General features: G+C 32.2%; 1 protein-coding gene across 1 annotated transcript; it reads right to left on the bottom strand.

Annotated features, from left to right (window-relative positions):
- Nucleotides 1–997: 997 nt before the first annotated feature.
- On the bottom strand, nt 998–8,228 carry LOC127737948 (uncharacterized). Its single transcript, XM_052248918.1, has 3 exons — nt 8,143–8,228; nt 3,636–4,338; nt 998–2,084 (listed from the first exon to the last, which is right to left on the bottom strand). Exons 2-3 carry the CDS (start codon nt 4,300–4,302, stop codon nt 1,756–1,758), a joined length of 996 nt encoding a protein of 331 aa, XP_052104878.1. The 5' UTR covers nt 4,303–4,338; nt 8,143–8,228; the 3' UTR covers nt 998–1,755.
- Between the last annotated feature and the right edge of the window lie 11,771 nt (nt 8,229–19,999).

Raw genomic sequence — 19,999 nt, 5'->3', positions numbered from 1 at the left:
ACTGGTTAGCTGCAGTGGCGGATCCAGAACTTTTCATAAGGGGAGGGGGGAGGTGAGGGGCGCTGACTGAGCTAAGGGGGCCCGCTCCAGTCATGCTTCAGTGATTCCCTATATAATCAACCAAATTTTCCCACGAAAGGGGGGCCCGCCCCCCCCCCCCCCCCCCCCCCTTTTGGATCCGCCTATGAGCTGATAGGTTGTGTTATTTATTATTTAAACAAACTTAATCATTGAGTTGTATCCCTTTGCGATATAGAAGTAGCAAAATCTAAAATATTCTACTGCATGAAGTTAGTAATAAGAAAATAAATTTGTCTCTACACTTTGGTTGTTGTAATTGCAGATATTTGGTAGATACATTTTCGTCTCTTTGAACTTATTCACCTCCCAGAATTAAAACTATTTATAGCTTCGTATATAGCATAGGCATTTTGCTCTAAATGAAGACCGTGTGTTAACGATCTTTTAGGTTTGTGATGTAAGCAATAGGCTGGCGTCAGATTGATTTGTACTCAAACTTTCACCTTCTTAAAAAATATATCATGCCGAGAAGAGGATTTAAGATTTAATTATACATTTACGGTTATTTGTAAAATATATTTGTAAATTACCGCAAGGGGAATAGGAAGAGGTCTAATCAGCACTGTCAAAATGTTACTTCATAAAAGACATTGCATTTACTATAATTAATGATTAATTATCGATCACTTAGGAGAATCCTTCGGTAGGCCATCAAATCCTGGAGGATGATAATTAAAATGAGATATGGCCTAAAATTTTCATTTCATTTGCGCAGTGTCGTATTTGTAAATTCATTCGGTATCACGTTAGTCGGAAGTTGTCCAGTTTTTTCAAACAAATCGTATGTCAATGCTCTCAATGGAACTTAAGATGATTGGTATTAGCTCTGTCCGTTCATTACCAAGTGAGCTTACAAAAACGTGAAGTTTATGAAATTGTATTCTTTCATTCAATAACATTTAAGAAACAACAGGTATTTGATAACAATATGCATACATTAATTTAAAAAGAAGTATATTTGAAGCATTGAATCAGATATACACAATAAAAAACACTTATAAATATATAGTATATAGTTAGAGCTATTTTCCTAATGCATTTAGTTTAAAGGTTTGGTTGGCTTGCTTGCTTTGTTTGTATAAATGTTTGCTCAAGCACTGTAATTAATATTGACATCTGCAATCAATAGATAGGCGGGGCTTCAGCTTGTATACATTATAATCTGCATTATACTGAAAATCCAATAACATTTTTAAAAGTATAATGTATACAAGTTGAAGCATCGCCTATCTATTGATTGCAGATGTCAATCTTAATAACAATGCTTGAGCAAACATTTATACAAACAAAGTAGCAAAGCAAGCCAACAAAACCCTTAAACTACAAGCATTAGAAAAATAGCTCTAATGATTTCTGATAAACTGTATTACTGAAACCGTTGATATGTAATTCAGTTGCTGTAATATACGCATGCGCGACAGATATCAATGTTTTATTGAACATCCGAGTTGCCATCTTTCGGCCTACATTGGCAACGGAAACGTCCACATTTTGTCGGCTATCTTTAGAGTATGTTTTGTCACCTCCGTGCCAACCATCATCATTTCGAGATTAAACAATTATTCTGAGTCTTTTATCGATGTGTTTTCGTTTGGTGTCTTTTCTACTTTTGTATTAATATTGTTCTCGTCATGAGACAATGAAGCAAACGCATAGATGTTTGAAAAAACATATTTAAAAAAAGTCGATAATGTCACTATTTTGTAAACTGTCCTTTCGTGATTCAGTCTGTGTTTCTGTGCTCTGCTTACAGCTACTTTGTAATATAATAGTGTATTCAAAGCATAGAAACACATACACTGCAGTTGATACAATACTTGGAATAATGTCCTGGTGTAGAAAATCATACATGGAATAAACGAGGATTACTCCAGGTCGGATAATGTATATACTTAAAATATATGCAGACAAGATTGACCGGCAGACAAAATTCTGATATTGGCACGATCCACATACGTTGTTTTCGTTGCAGGGTACAAAAAAATACATTTCTTGATGCTTTTCTGAAAAAAAAATATAAATAAATAAATATTACACGGCCTCTGCATGCTAAAGAACTCTTGCAAAAACTCTTTGATGGGGTATGGTGCAAAGCCGAACCTTCATCCAAGTCGACCTACCTTGCACAAACAATCTATTGTATTTAACATACCCCAAAATATGTCCGTCTGTCCGTCCGACCCATGAAATATTCATTACATTTAATTAGGAACTTCAAATTAGAGCTTATTGCAAGTTTATGTGAGCATGCCATACCGTTTGGTGCGTTTTCACTTTAATCGCTCATTAACTTCCTGTTTATACTTATAATGGCCATGCATGAAATTTCGTATATTTTCCCAAGAACTACGAATCGGAGCTTCCTAAAAATTGAGGTTTATGTGAGCATTGCTATGCTGTGTGATATGTTTTCACATGAACTTCCTGCTTATTAAATGCTTATAGCGGGGGTTTCAGTAGTGAGCAATAGTTCACAGTTCAATTTGTTGTTAATTTTTTTCTAGTCCTGAATATGCAAGATAGATTTTCTCAAAGTCGTAAATTTCATAAAAGTGTATAAAAAGATGTACTAAAAATAAATCTATAAAAATTGTCTTTCAAGAGCTAATACAACTAATATAATTCCATTTGTCACTCATTGTGAACTATTCAACAAAAATGCATTAAATCCCCCCTCCCCCAAATAAAAAACCTATTACATCATTACATAGGGTGTCTTAATATCAAAATACCACTTAATTGAAAAAACACCCATCCGATAATAAAAATGTATGCTGATGCGGGAGGGGCGCCTACCTGCTCGGGCCTGGGATATATAAATATGCATTCACGTCCGATCAGATTTGGAGCGATATGTAAAGAGCGTGCCATTTTCTCTAAACTTTCTGGAAACCTTGAAACATCTCTTTTAGGGGTCTGTGATGCCTTCTGCAAGGCAAAATTTCTGTCCCTATTCAGCAAAACCTCTTTTCCAATACCTGTCAAAACTACCCTCCATTTATCCCTGGCGACCCACTTTGCAAAGCCTACCTATTGGATTTATTGTCAATTTGATCTCTTCTGAATCTATCAGGAAATATTGGTCGAAGGACGTGAAGAAAAGAATAAATCAAATATTGAAACTATAAAATGTTGACTACTTTAGTATAATGTTAAGATTCTTTTTTGTTTTGTTTTGTTTTCTTATTTATTTTATAGTTTTTCGTGTTTTTTGTTAGTTTTGTGTGTGTGTTGGTGGGGGGGGGGGGGGGGGGGTGCGGGGGGGGGGGGGCTACGCTCTCAAATGATTTGTGCATTTTTGTGCTATCCAGACTTTTAGTCTCCAGTTTACTGGATGAAGTATAACATTAGATGCACATACCAGTAGTATGGCACTGAAATCCGTTTAAAAATTAAAAATTTCAATTTTTTTTTCTATAGTGATTTCAATTATTATCAAATCCAATATGCTGATGTTTACACGTTTTTTGCTTTTTTCGCATCGTTGGGTTTCTCTATCATTGACATATACCCCGCGTCTCCTTTGATTTATATTCTAAAACTATATTGATTACCTGTAATTGTCTTTCGTGATCGAGAGTACACCATCAACAGTACAACTCCCATAGGAATGTATATCAAAACATATTCACATGCAATAATGAGAAGGTGCTCATTTGGGTTAAGACAACAAGAAATTGGCTGTAGCTGAATGTTTGGTGTCAGTTTAATTCCATTGGGTTGGTGAAGATTTGTCAAACTTTGAAGTGCAATAACACTAAGCGTACAAAGAATTGTGTAAGTGAAAAATACATATTTCAGAATGACAATTTTTGAATTTCTAAAATGCACACCAATAGCGGAACCAACAAGCACAGCTATTGATAAAACATCACAGAACATTGGAATTGAATAGAAGTCGCTGCATTGTATTGAGCCCGGTTTCGGTTTTAAATGAACGTGTTTAGCAACAAATACATTCGCTGCACAGTAGCATATTTGTATGAATCCAAACAAAGTCGTCCACCATAGACTCCAAACGGTTGTTCGACGTCGCCTTTCATAAAGTGGATATAGAAGGAACAAGAATCCAAACAGCAGAGATAGAAAAATGACGGTCGTCTGTACCATTTCAAACATCTGCAATAGATCATAGTCAGCCTTTAGTCTCCGTATTATCTTGATAGTAAGGATGTGGATTTTTGGATCTTCAGCAATAGTTGGAAGCTCTGTCTTATTCATAATCGAAGTGTTGTCTGTTAACTCTGTGTAATTCTCCTACCTAAGATAAAGTGAAAACAAAAATCATGCAATACCATCTGTCGAATTTAATTGTTTCAGTGTTCAATGATTCTTGATGCCTGAAAAGGGAGAAAAAACACAATACAATGCAAATGTCATACAATAAAAATGACATGCTGTATCATATTGTCAAAAAAAATGTTGCACGTCTATTTAATTTTAGTTAGTTTATTTTGTAAAGCACATGTATATGTAAGAGAATGATAATCCCTTTCTTCATGAATAGGGGCCTCGGTGGCCGAGTGGTCTAAGTAGTTACTACTGTAATCACTAGCCAGTCAACACTGAGGTTGTGAGTTCGAACCCCGCTCGTGCGGGTGCACTCGACTCCAATCTTCATTGACTAGGATTGTCAGTTTTCCTATCGAAGGTCGGTGGTTTTCTCCGGGCACTCCGGCTTCCTCCACCAATAAAACTGGCCGCCAAGAAATAGCCCAAAAGCGGTGCTTAAAAGTGGCGTTAAAACACCAAAAATCAAATCAAATCTTCATGAATAAGTATGAGCGTTAGCGAGTACTTATCATGAAGTAAGGGATTATCATTCTCTTACAAACTTAGAATATTGTAAAGTGCTCAAGGCTCAAATGATCTATCAATTAGTTTCATTGTCAGTGCAATGTTTATAATTGATGCATGACTTCCTTTTTCGGCATGTCATTTATGGATGAGTTTTAGTGATGTGAGGACTTTCTTATCATTTGGGAAATATTTTTAAAAAAAAATGAGTTATAGATATTAGGTGACACAACAGTAGAAAGAAAAGGTAGGAATTGTATGTTTCCTGATTGTGAGTATGAATGTAAATCATGTAATACTATAGTGAGGAATTATTCTTTTTTTTTACAGTTTAAATCAATCAATACATTTGAGTTACAACTAAATTTTATTTCAGCCAATAATTTGGTCCGGCTTTTTACATCAAATACTGTTTCATTATGTCAGGGAAATGTTCAAAAATAATGCCCTTAAAAGTTTTTAATATGTTCAAAACTAAATTCCTGTTTTTTTTTATCGGAATACATGTATTGGAAATAACTATTCTCCCCAACCGCTGATCAAGTAATCAAAGTTTTGGAAAGCTAAAGATTTAGTTTATTTTTTATCTGAAAGATTTTTTTCCTTTTTTTTTGCATTGCTTTGGTATTGTTTAATTTTATAGTAATTTGAAATTATTAATATTTTCATAATAACATTCACGGTACCAATTTTACTGCACCAGTAAACTTCAACTTATTTTGAGATTTTTGTTTGTTTCACAATTCAACATTTAGTCAGTTTCAATCACTCTGTGATTAATCCTTTCAATCTGATAAATGTGCTTCGGGGCAGTTGTAACTCATTTATAGAAACTCTTTGTTTTGAACTGTAAATACACCAAAATTATAGGATAATCCATTACTAAGAACATGATTTACATTCATTCTTCCCAATTAAGAGGCATCCAATCCTACAATTTCATTGGTCGAAAGTACTTTGCAATATTCTAAGCAAATAAAAGGGTACATTTATCATACCGGGTGTAAAGCGGAATGGAATATGTAGTTAGTGTGAATATGTAAAGTTAGTGTGAATATGTTAAGTTAGTGTGAATATGTAAAGTTAGTGTGAATGAAAAAAAGTTATTGAAGTTTACGTAAATAAGGCAGCAAAAACAAAAAAACAAACAAAATGACAGAATTGACAACTATCACGCAACATAACGGCCCTCAACAATGTCAACATTAGACAAATATCAACCGCCGGCCAAAATCGTCCGAGGGTACTAGTAGATGATTTGTTTTAGGTGATGATGTAACAACTTAAAATAAAAAATAAAAATACATTATACTTATTGTCCATACAAGCTTTAAGTGATGTCGACATTTTACTAAAATGTATTTTTCGGTATTTTAGATCTTAAATTTAATCAAATATTCAAGATTAATAATCTTTACTTACATAGTAATAACAACTATCAGCATACAACATATAAACTACACATAGTATACATAAATTAGCAGGAGGCAGTGCGAAACATATTACAACATGTCAGATCTTAACTTTTGGACACGAAATATGAAAATGCCCAAATTACTTAGCTCTCTAAGATTATTCGAACTCATTTATTGTATATATTTGTATATAGAAAGTTTTCTCCGATAATAAGGTTAAATAAAATAAGATCTAAGACCTTGATAAGGGGGACATTTAAAATGAAATGTATCTCATCTTCAATGTCATCTTTACAAAAACTACAGAGTCTATTTCTTCTTTAAATTGCAAAGTAAACGTCCACATTCTATAGCTAAATTATGACTACTAAGTCTTATGTTGGTAATACATGACTTATAATTAACTGGTATTGGTTTACATAAGTAATATTGTAAACAAAAAATTTGAACCTTATATCTATAACTTGAATATCTACTAAATTACTAATTGGCTGTCAAAATCTTGCTTCAGACAATCAAACAGGTGCTGTTCAATTCTGAAGTAAAAAGCACTGGAGAGCTTACTATCTATAATATAACCTTGATTATACCAAATATAACCTAAACCTATACTAACAGGCTCATTTTTAATAAAATAATTGGATATTTTTGTAAACCATCATATAAAATACAAAAACAGTTTTTCAAAATACAATAGCCCAGGTATATCCTCTCTACAGCTGGTGCCTTATGAGAACTCCATATTTCGCAGCCATAACATTTATATATATATAGTACACTGTTAATATAAGTGTCAAAAGGTGAAAGTAAAGTTACATAATATCTTTTATATTTGTCCTTAAGGCAAACAAAGCTTTTCTACCGTATTCTGAGAGTTTCTGTTATGTGACAAATTATCTTTGCCATTAAAATTTAACAATATTCCAAGATAACTAAACTTATCTACCACTAGTATCTCCTGGTTATTATAATACCATTTCTCATTGTCATATATGTTTTCACCTTTTCTAAAAGCAATAATTTTGCTATATCAACACTAAGTGACCATTTGGAGGTATACACATACAAAGTATCAAGTTACGTTTGTAAACCAGATACAGTTTCTGAAGAAAAAAAAAACCATATCGTCAGCGTAAATTAGTCATTAAAAATTAAAAGTTCCTTTATCTTTGAATTATCGATTTTTGGTTTGGAAATAATTTTTTTTTCGCATTTTTTTTATAATTCACCTTTTATTCATATAATAATCGTTACTTTCGCCCATAAGGTTTTTAATCTATTGCATATACACGCAATGACAGGTTTCAATCTAACGATCTGTACTTTCTTTTTCTGTGATTGAACTGTGGATACGATGGTTCATTCTTGACTGGAGATTTACAAAAAAATATACTTTCAAATTGACTGATCGAAAACTTCACATAATCGAACAATTTACAAATCGCTTATCGGAATGAACGCATCTCTTAGATTGTCTTCTATTGGATATTGAATATTTAACTTCTTATTCAAGAAACATACTGAAAATTTAAATGTTGCTTCATTGTATTTGTCAATGCATCAAATGGCATTAGAATCAGCATTGTCCGATATAACATAACATTGATGTCTGAAAAAAGGCTAAATATAAGACAAAAAACGATTAAAAAAATCTGTTAAAAATGGTAAATAATTGCTGTGTTAATGAATATGATAAGTACATCTAAAATACATTTGAACGATTGTATTTCATGCAACTAAAAAAAAATAGAAAATAAATAAAAACAAACAAAAATAGATAGAAAACGTTGATTTATGCTTAGTTTACAATCACTATAAAATAAAAAAAATAAATAAATAAACAACATACTTTGTAACGTCTTTTCTTTTACTAAGCCTGTATTTCCTACCTTAATGACAAGTAAAAATCATAAAAGGCAACAAGGTGTATATTTCATCGTACCCGGAAGCAGCTAGAGGCAAACATGATATTACTAATATTAAACATAGAACTTGTTGGCATGGTACTTATTCCCGATTTATATTGATTATCAAAATAAAAGACATGTTTTCAATCAATCTTGTTGATTTTGTTTACTTTTCGGTCTGACTGCAAATAGATTCGATATGGTTAATACTCATCAAATTAATGTAATCCTCTGTTTTTTTTTTTAAATGTTTTCACTGATAAAAAAATATAATGTATCAAAAGAAGTAGTCTCGAATGTCATAATATGAAAATTTTCATTTTTGTTAAACGTCCGACAAAAAGAAAAAAATGATGTTATACAAAGCGGCTTAACCCAAATCTAACTAAATACAGATCCTGTGTTCCTGCTTTACTTAATTTTGATTAAACACAACCATTTTCATTTTTCAGTTCCAACTTTGAAATTTCTCACTTCCAAGATGACATTTCTCAGTTCAAACTTGACATTTCTCCGTTCCAATTTGACAAGCTTCTGGTGGTAATTTCCGGGTTTACTTCTCAGTCATATATGATTTCGACAAATACAACCATGGACTTTAAACAGACGGATAGATACCACTTTCAAGTATCATACTTAGAAAGATGATAAGGTACGCATGAAGGTACTTTTTCTAAAACAGAATAAATAAAAATGGGAGAGAAAATACATGTACAGTAGGGTATTAAAAAACATAAGTTGAAGAAAAACAACAGACAACACCATGGCCAAAACAAAAAAGACGAACAGACAAACCTACAAACAACAGTCCGAGAACATTTACAATGGGAAACTTAAATATCTCACCTGATCTCAACTATCGTTCTCTGCTTTTTACCTGTTGTCAACTCTTGACATCAACTATCGTCCTCTGCTATTTACATGTTGTTAACTCTTGACATCACCTATCGTCCTCTGCTATTTCCCAGCTGTTGTTAACTCTCGACATCAACTATCGTCCTCTGCTATTTACCTGTTGTTAACTCTCGACATCACCTATCGTCCTCTGCTATTTACCTGTTGTTAACTCTCGACATCAACTATCGGCCTCTGCTATTTAACTGTTGTTAACTCTCCACATCACCTATCGTCGTCTGCTATTTACCAACTGTTGCTAACTCTCGACATCCACTATCGACCTCTGCTATTTACCAGCTGTTGTTAACACTCGACATCAACTATCGTCCTCTGCTATTTACCAGCTGTTAACTCTCGACATCAACTATCGTCATCATCTATTTACCAGATGTTGTTAGCTCTCGACATCAACTGTCGTACTCTGCTATTTACCAGCTATTGTTACCTCTCGACATCAACTATCGTCCTCTGCTATTTACCAGCTGTTGTTAACTCTCCACATCACCTATCGTCCTCTGTTATTTACCTGTTGTTAACTCTCCACATCACCTATCGTCCTCTGCTATTTACCAGCTGTTGTTAACTCTCCACATCACCTATCGTCCTCTGTTATTTACCAGATGTTGTTAACTCTCGAAATCAACTATCGTCCTCTGCTATTTACCAGATGTTGTTAACTCTCCACATCACCTATCGTCCTCTGTTATTTACCAGCTGTTGTTAACTCTTCACATCACCTATCGTCCTCTGCTATTTACCAGCTGTTGTTAACTCTCCACACCACCTATCGTCCTCCGTTATTTACCATATGTTGTTAACTCTTCACATCACCTATCGTCCTCTGCTATTTACCAGCTGTTGTTAACTCTCCACATCACCTATCGTCCTCTGTTATTTACCAGATGTTGTTAACTCTCCTCATCACCTATCGTCCTCTGCTATTTAGCAGCTGTTGATTACTCTCGACATCAACTATCGTCCTCTGCTATTTACCAGCTGTTGTTAAGTAAACTCTCGACATCAATAATCTACATAAACTATCGTCCTCTGCTATTATCTGTTGTTATCTCTCGACATCAACTATCGTCCTCTGCTATTTACCAGGTGAAAGTTCACGTAAGAACATTATTGGGGCAACCATAAAAGATACTTTTTTCAAGATACAACCTAGAAAGTTGAACATTGAATTATATTTGGAAATTATGTTTGTCATCTGTAAGAATTTTTTTGTTTATGAGGTCATATAGATAACAATATATCTGCAACCTCTCGTTTATAATTAGATGTGCCTATACCATACTAGTTATCTTCTGATTTATTCGTATATAGTAGTCTTATTAATATTTATATTTGATTAAAATGAGACTTTTGTAAAAAAAAATAATTCAACGACATTATTATAACAGCTGTTAACAATTACATCATTTGTCTGGCTATGTCAGTGACGATTTCTGTTATGTTAGTACCAGAAGTCTTTTTTTTAAAAAGAAAATCAAATGTGCGGTCAATTTTTAATGAAGTCCCTTCTGTGACCTGAGTAAATGGGTAAATATTTTTATATCATTGGTGCGGGAATATTCATTTCTTATTGGCAACTCTACCATATAAACCTATTCAAAAAGCACAAAGACCATCTTAAGAATTTACAAGTGATCAGTTTAAAGGTGTTCAAGTAGTTGATGCTTAACATTTTCCAATACACTAGATATAGTTTAAGTATTTAGAGCGTTACTTCTTCACAGAGCGTAACTAAAATGTATTATAGATGTCCCCAAAGGAAATTGTTAAAATTTCTTTTTTGTAATTCGCCCCGATGCTCTTTCAAGTACTTAACTTATCGTTAAAACTTTGTAAAAAAATTCATATCGTTGTTAAAGATTTGTTTGCTTCTATATTTTCAACGGTTCACTATTTCCCAAAGAGATCACTGTAAAAAAAATACATTATTTCATTACTTGTCCTGTTTTGCATATTTACCTGATCCAGGTTAAACTTTTTTTGGAAAATAAATGTTCAAAAGATGGATTTACGATTAAAATTCGCATTCATATCTGCTATCACTCTGACATTGATTCCAAGAATTACAGCAAACAAGCTCCAAAGGTTTGAATGGACAAGTTTAAAACTTCGATTTAATATGTTTACATCCTTTCCAATAACAGAATTTGATGCTCTCCAAACTGGATATACAAAAGTATCGGAATGTGAAAGCAACCCTAATTTTAGAGGAAAGCAGTTTATGAAGAATGGGGATCCTCAAGTTATTCTTCTTTTTGACATTAGCGGAAATATTGCAGGACTGCAATCTGGAATTCCTTTTGATTTAGATAACGAATATCCACCAGATAATATGCAACCGCCATTTGTCCGTGACGGTGATCTTTATAAACTGACAGCTTATTTTACAGACCCAAGCACTATTTGTAAAAGAGGGAGATCTCGACAGCGAATTCAATTGCACGGAATAGCCGAATACCTACTGATTCAGAATGGTACGGAGCCGGAAGAAGATGTGATAGAAATAGCTTTGGAAGAGTCCAGGACAAAATGGGTAAAAGGTTTATGCTTTCCCGGTATGGGATTTCATTACTTTTACAACACATACCTTGATATGAATTGTTCTGACTTTTTCCCGGTTGCTCTTCTGTATTACCACGGACAACTGAAAGGATTTGTTTGGTCCTATGGAGCCGTGCTGAATTCAACAATTATTCCATATGAATACCCTGAACCATCCTTTTTCACTAAATTGATGGAAGAGGTACCTCTTTGTTTAAGAAACCTAAGAAGATCCACACTTCATATTTATTTTGAAGAAAACCCGAGAGAATATGACTGTGTTAATTTCGAAAAGCGATCGGAATGCAATACGTCCACTGCTGCTATGGTAAAAGTTTCAACGCTCTTATGTATTTTCTGGATAATACGTCCACTGCTGCTATGGTAAAAGTTTCAACGCTCTTATGTATTTTCTGGACAATACGTCCACTGCTGCTATGGTAAAAGTTTCAACGCTCTTATGTATTTTCTGTACAATATGTCCACTGCTGCTATGGTAAAAGTTTCAACGCTCTTATGTATTTTCTGGACATTTGCGTTTACTTTGTTTCTTAAATTTTGAACAAAGCCATAATACCCTTTTAGAACTGCAGATTTCAAAACTGGAAATGAACTAATCATTCTGTCAGGCCAAACAAAAGGTTATTATTGCATACAAAACTGTGACAATAACTAATTTTTACAAAGTGTGATTCCAACCAGGTGATGTTCAGTACTCTTGTCATTCACTCTCATTGCAGCATAGAAAAGAAGGAGACAAACATGTTTTCAATGTTTAACATTTTTTTGGATAAGAAGGAAGGAAGCAAAAGTGTGTTTTTAACTTATAGTACAGTGTTTTGTTTTTAATTACCAACCAAAAGCAATTAAATCAGGTAGTGGGTTTTATTTTCAAATATATATAAATATATACATATGGCGAACATTATGCTTTTCAAAAATCTAAAATACAAGATGATGCAAAAAGCCTTCATGCTGTGCCAGTATGAATGTTATGTTTCTCGTTTATAAATTATTACTATGTAGAAACGAATATTCTAACTCCCACAGGCAGCAATGCTGGCCTTAGATTATTTTAACTGTTCTTTTAAGGTCTAATTTGGTCCTATAGCTCCTAGCGTACCTTTGTATTTTTACAACTGTTTAGGGTGACTGAGCGTTCCTGATAAAGATCAATCCAGAAAAAGTGCTACGTACGCACGATTTTTATACAGTGATATTTTCAATAAAATTCAATTAAATAGTGAATATTGTAAACTTTGGAAACTGTACTTAATAAGGAGAGAATATATAGCATTTTTGTGAGACCCTTGTATGATTTGTTTGATAAGATAGCGAAGTCTCTTATTTTTATCTATTTTATTTATGGGTGTGAAATTTGGGGGTTCATTAGACATTATTGAAATCATGTAAGCTACTACTGTACTTAAAGAAGTCAATTCGAAACTTTATGGTATATGGTGAACTTGGTGTGTATCCCATGTCAATGTACATTTAATTGCGTAAGGTAAAGTATTGATCTAGAATTGTTCACGGCAAAGAAAATAAGTTGACACAAATATTGTCTTAAAATATTCACAGAATAATTATATTTATGACTGGGTCAATTCCATTAAAAAATATTCTTGATACTTCTGGTTATAGAAATATCTGGTTGTACAAACTGTTCCTATGGGCATCAATTGCGACCCTTTAAAAGCAGGCTTGTTCTTGTACTGTTATGAATCACAGTTTATGGTCAAACTCTATAAAGACCTGTCTAAATTCCATTTAATTGATAAATTCAACAACACTCACCGTTATCTTGATGATATATTTTCGTTAAATAATCAAGAATTCTCTAAATAAATTGCCTAAATTAACCCCAAGGGACTTACTTTAAATAGATCAAATATAAACAGCAATAAATATCCTTTCATAGATTAGTTATTTCAGTTTAACACGGGAAAAGGTTAAGACAAAAGAGACGATTTTACGTTCCCTATTGTTAATTTTCCTCTTTAGCTCATCTGGGCCAAAGAACCAGTGTGAGCTTTTTCTATCACTTGGCGTCCGTCGTTGGTAGATTGTTAGTCCCCGAGGGTAAAATAAAATATTCTAAAATTCACCGTTGATAAATCAAGAAACTTGTGTTTCAACACTCTCAGGCAAAGTTGACCTGAGATAAATTTGCCTTTTCAATATAGGTCCTTTTTGGTCATATAGCTCTTAACGCTTCTACGTGTTTATACACCCTTGGTTTTCAAATGTTTAGGTTTAAGCGCTCCTCATGAAGATGAATCCAGAAATGCGCTTCTGACGCGTGAAATTTATTAAGTGTTATTTTATCTAGTGTGTCATCACGCTCTATTGAGATAGAGAGGGGTAGATATCAGGTTATTCCTCGACAAGATAACCATAAGGGCTTGTCTAAGATGTTCCAGTAGTGAAGTTGAAGAGGAGCTGCATTTTTGTATGAATTGTACTTTATTAGATAAAGAGAATAGTCAATTATATATGTAAGTTTATAACAGAGGTTTAAACAAAAAATAGTTAGAAATTAAGGTTCTTACTCCCTGATTTTGCTTATTCTGAATCCTATTTATTTCATATATCAGAATTGTATACTCTGTATTGATTTATTTGAATAAAATATTGTTTATTAAAACTAACTTTCATGATCACAGTATCCATATTGTATCAAAATGCTGCAGCTTATATCTTGAGCTATCCATCAATAAATTTCAAAATTATAACTCCTTAGTGGAATTCTACCTTCAAAGTGAGTTTTAACCTTTTATGGTAAAAATAATTTCTAAAAAATTTAATGAATGTCATGAAAGATACCAAGATTTGATAATTTTCTTCGCCAGATACAGACATTCAATTTTGTAAAATACTTAAAATTATTTTGGATTTTGCAAAATCACTAGCAATTGTAGTAATTTTGTCAAATCCATGAAAATGATAGAATTTTAATAAAATCACTGAAAATATTGCTAGGGATTTTGTATAATCTCTAACTAGGCTGTTTAAGCCATATACATGTCCTGAATATATTATTAAAGGCACATAGTTTCCCGAACAACAGTTTTAAAACATGTTTTGATAAACCTTGTACAACACAAATGGCAGATTGTTATCTGCTTGACAGAAGGATATGAATCATAAAACAACCTAACCCAAGGAATTCATATATTTTTTCACATCCCCACGTTGCACATCTTCATACATGCATTTTTGTACATGTACATTAAACATAAAAAATATATTTTAAGTTACATTGACTTTTGATCTTAGATGCAATTAATTATATAAAATAAAGAAAATTTGTTTTGAAATTTGTACAGTATACATGTATAATATACTCAACATAAAAAAAGAATCGCACCACCTCCATTAATTTCTTTGGAGTAAAATTTCATGTTGCCTTTAAAATGAAAATTTCTCAGTAAACTCTAGCTCTGCATTAATTATAAGGTAATATCTTAATTATACTAAATTTTTACAAATTTGTAGCAAAAACAAGAAATTGTGAAACTACTAAGTATAGTAAGATGTGGTGCCTAATTTGTGTTCTTAAGTATATATCTAATGATCTCCGTGCTTCCATGCAATTTAAAAAAAATTCTGGTAAAACAGTATCAAGGGTATGACTTTAACCAAAGTAAGAGACCACAGGGAGAAAAGGAGTCAAATTGATCTATTTTTGTCTGGGCCTGTCTATTAGAATCCAGGTCACAATATCAAGTATTTGGTCCAGGTCCTTCATCTGTATATTATCATTATACTTTTGTTGAGAGAAAAAGACCACATCTTAGTACTGATATTCAAATTTCTTTATTTTTGAGAGTTCGTGTTAACTTAAATCTTTGGATAGCATTAGCATCCAGTCGCTCGCCTGGATCTATGTGCATCGCCAACTTTGTAGACGACTAGAATATCATTCCTGGCTAAAATCTCTTTTTAGTTGATCATGTCTTGCTGATATTTTTTTACTGATTATAGTTTCTATCTCTACGTTGTTGGCCAAAATACAAAAAGTCGGTGAAAAAATTGTCATTTTAGGACAATAACTCATATAAGGGAACGTCTGTCAATTTGTTCTGTTCACATATTTGTCGATATGAAGAAAATAAATAGGTAAAAGAGAGGCAAAAGATACCAATTGGATATTCAAACTCATAAGTCGAAAATAAACTGACAACGCCATGGCTAAAAAAGAAAAAGACCAACAGACAAGTTAAACAATAGTACACAAAACACAAAATAGAAAACTAAAGACTGAGCAACACGAACCCCACAAAAAACTGGGGTGATCGTCATTTCAGAGCAATTATAATTGCCATCAACAGTTGACTAACAGTTCCAGTTAAAAGTTGTGACATATAATACATTTTTATATAATACGTGTATATTCACTCGTGTTGTTTGACCATGCACTTCGTTTTTGAACATATCTTAGGACTAAGACGTGTTCTTCAATGGTATAAGGACATGTCTTAGTCCTATGTTATGTTTTTGTAAAAGCGTCCTAAGTTAGGATAAATCCGAAAATGTATCGTAAATTTAGAACATCAAAATGCATGTGTTAAGGTGAATCGTTGGTATATATTCCCTCAGATAGAATTTCCTTATACTTTGCCAAAATGTAGATTTTACAATTCTCTTTTCAAAAATATAAGAAAAAGTATGAATCACCGTGCTATTTTTCAAGCTACAAGTCGTGCAAAATTGCTCAATTTTGTATAGATTATTTATGAAAAACACTTTTCTGTGAATAAATAGAAATCTCTGAGATAGAACTTTAAAATAAAATATGAAAAGATATGCTTTTATAAGAAGATAAAAAGAAAAAAATGGTGTCATCGAACTTGTTTTCTTGCTACAAGTAAATAATGAAAATTTCTTTAACATTCCTGTATATTTGTTTTCTATTAAAGTTTTTTCCCCTTAAATGGCTAAGTTGAAAAAAACAAAAACAAATATTTGGAATTTAATTAAACAATCTAAATAATGCAATAAACCACTTTTTTCTATATTCAATTAAACAGTTTTACACATTAATTGCCAATCGGTCTCAAAATTTGCAGATTTAAGCAAAGAACTAGACCAATTCTGTATTGCTATTTTACAATCCAAGATGGCGGTATGCAGATAATCTACCTTAAGATGGTCACACGATAATAAAAAAAATATTACCTTAAGTTTAAATCGGCAAATCATTTGTTTTTCTACACTCAGCCTTTTCATGATAAGACTAGATATTGCAATGAAAATAAGTCCTGTCAGTGGAAACTTATGAAATATGTATTGTCCAATAGATGTATCGTGTTATTTAAAACCTACCTAATTGCCTCCATGTAAGATAAAATGTTAAATACACGTAATTATGTGTTGTTATATATTGCGGACTTTAAAAACGCAACACTAGATTATTCTTTTTAATTCTCATTTTCAAATATGCATTTTTTCGTAAAATAAATATATAAACATAAAGTTAAAAATTCAATTCATTACTTCATTGTCCAAAAAAAATTTGCAGTTCAAAAGTTGAATTGATTACGTCATGTTTAATGTTCAAATCATGTGGGTATGCACTAAAACCCTGGTTTTCCCCTTATCAATGCAATGACTGCCTGTAACCAACGCTTAAATGATTGACAGAAACTCAACCCGTTCTGTTGGGATTGTTTTGAGTTCTGTTTTGTACCTTAATTGTGATTTGGCCTCTTTCCCACCCATTACATTGTTTTTGGCAATTATGCGGTTAAAACTTTAGGGCTTTAAAAGTTTTTTTGGCATTCGATTCTTTGACATTTTAGTATATGGGAAACATTTATTGCGTGTATCTGTCTGCCAAGGCATTTGACGACTTGATTATTAGTTGACGTTGAAACCATAAACATTATTTCGCAAATGAAGTTGCGTAATGGGTGGTCATCAACAAATCCCTTCTGTCTCGGCAATATGGAAATGCAACATTTTTTTACTGATTTAAGTATGGGTATAGATTGAAAGAATTGTTTCACGAAGAAAAAAAAAACCCTAACTGAAAAATCATTCATCGGTTTCAAATTTCGCTTTGATAAATTCGTGCGACTTTAATAATCTAATGTGTCCATAACTTCTGTGTCCATAACTTCAAGTAAGTCAGGTATTGAATTTTTCTAAACAGAAAGAAGTATGGTAAGAACGAACAGTAGTTATATGAGGACCAATCATGATTTGGCAAAAAAAAAAAATCACCAAAATGTGTGTTGCGTTTTTAAAGTCCGTCAGTATACTATTGATTGTCACGAGAAGAGCGCACGGAAGAATTTATTACGCTGAAAATATGGACATGTGCGACATACAAAATTGGTTTGTCCTCTAATTTGCATAAATCCTCAGAACCACAATGCCTTTTAAACATACGTTGTTGCATGCAAGTGTAACACAGAACTTCAAACATCATATAACTATTATTTTATGAATATCTTATATGCTGCAAAAATTTCATTTAATGACATATTCATCATTTATGACCTTTATTTTTCCTCATTTTCTTTGTTATTTATTTCCGTTGTTATCATTATATAAATAGATAATATTCTGTAATCATAGTTTTAAAATAAAAGTAAATCAAATGTATTATTTTAATCTAGATGAAGAAAGAATGCTTTCACACAGAGCGTAAATATAACTTAGGATTATAGTCCCGTAAATATAACTTAGGATAGTCCCGTAAATATAACTTAGGATAGTCCTAAGACGATTAGAACAGCTTTGATTTATAGTCTGAGACTACTCCTAAGATGATCATAGGTCTTGTGATACTTTCAAAAACCAGGCCCTAAATTTTTAATCATTTTTAACTAATATTCTGCAAATTGTATGTCTTTAATCTTTGTTTTGATTTTGTATATCGTGGATACTCTATATATCTATATATTGAATAGAAGGATGAATGTATAGATGAATGGTTGGTTGGACGGATGGATGGACATGTATAGACAGATAGTTGGATAGATACATTTGATAATCTATCGGTCCAACCATCCATCCATTTCTTCATCCATCCAAAACCTAGGATTCTGAAATGGTCAATATAATCAGTTCCCCAAATTTGTTTCACTCACTGGGAGACAAATCTTAGCGGTGATAAGATTCATCGGAATTTGAATAGTTAAAATAATGTATGTAAACAATATTCCAACACATTTACATATAATCCATTCAGTCAAAATGTATTCCGCGCTATGTACATTACTGCTGAAGATAATTTTGATAAATATTGTATCTTAAATTTTGCATTAAAAAATTGCTTAGCCAAAATGCATTAACTTGTAACTGAAAGAAAAACCGTTGCTTTACTTCCGTTAAAACTTATTCTTATTGTTCTCATAATTTGCTAAAAAGTTTCAAAATTGCAGTTTTAAGCAACATTTAAGCATTATAGAATTTCAATACAAGTTCAGAAAATTGTAGTGTTGTTACTAAAACAGATGATGTTATACTGTAAGTTTCATAACAGATTGTCAAACTTTTTGAACTGATCTTGGTGAGAAATTAATTCCTGGAAAATTGGTCATAACTCTTTAATATAATATACTATTAAAGTAAATAGTAAATGACATTTATCGTCTTGCTGTTTAAAAGTTTAGATAATGTATAAGTCAGAACACTTTTGTACGATATATGTTGCCATGAATTACTAACAACACTTTATTCCTTCATTGAAAACAAAAGATAGACGTGAAAAATAGATCATTTATTTGTTTGTGATAGCAAGTATCACATTTTAACACATATTCAATTCATGTTATTACCGACAATAAAGAACTGAGTAAATAAATTCTAAATTGATAATAATAATCATAAAATCCTTTCTCTGTTTTACTTTTTTAGGAATTAATTTGTATTGATGAAACTGACATACTATTACACATTAATGTGTCATAAAGTTCCGCCCATGTCTTGTAATTTCATTGCTATATCGTCCAATTGTCTTTGATTTCCAGGAAAGCCTAGTAATATCGAGTAATCTGAGCATTCATTAGCCAATAAATCTTCAATATCATCGCTCAATTAAGATGTGTCGTCGCGATTAACCGTTTTATCCAATGATGGTATTCAAGATGCAATAAAATAGAAAATCATAGCATTAGACAGAAATGACAATCTTACGATTCATTTGATAAAAATATTTTTGTAAAACTCTCCAATTCAACATTTCGGAAAAAACACCTGAATTTCAGACAACAGTTAGATCTTTGTCAGTGTTAGACAAAAAGTATATTAAATATAAATTTAAAAAAATAATAATTTAGTCGATCTTTTTTTAACTAAAAACTAGATAAATGGATATATAAGAAAATTAAA

Source organism: Mytilus californianus, unplaced genomic scaffold (genome assembly GCF_021869535.1).
Source record: "Mytilus californianus isolate M0D057914Y unplaced genomic scaffold, xbMytCali1.0.p SCAF_4, whole genome shotgun sequence".
Lineage (NCBI taxonomy): Eukaryota > Metazoa > Mollusca > Bivalvia > Mytilida > Mytilidae > Mytilus > Mytilus californianus.
Note: the sequence above shows the minus strand (reverse complement) of the source record. Positions and strands in the feature narration are given on the sequence as shown.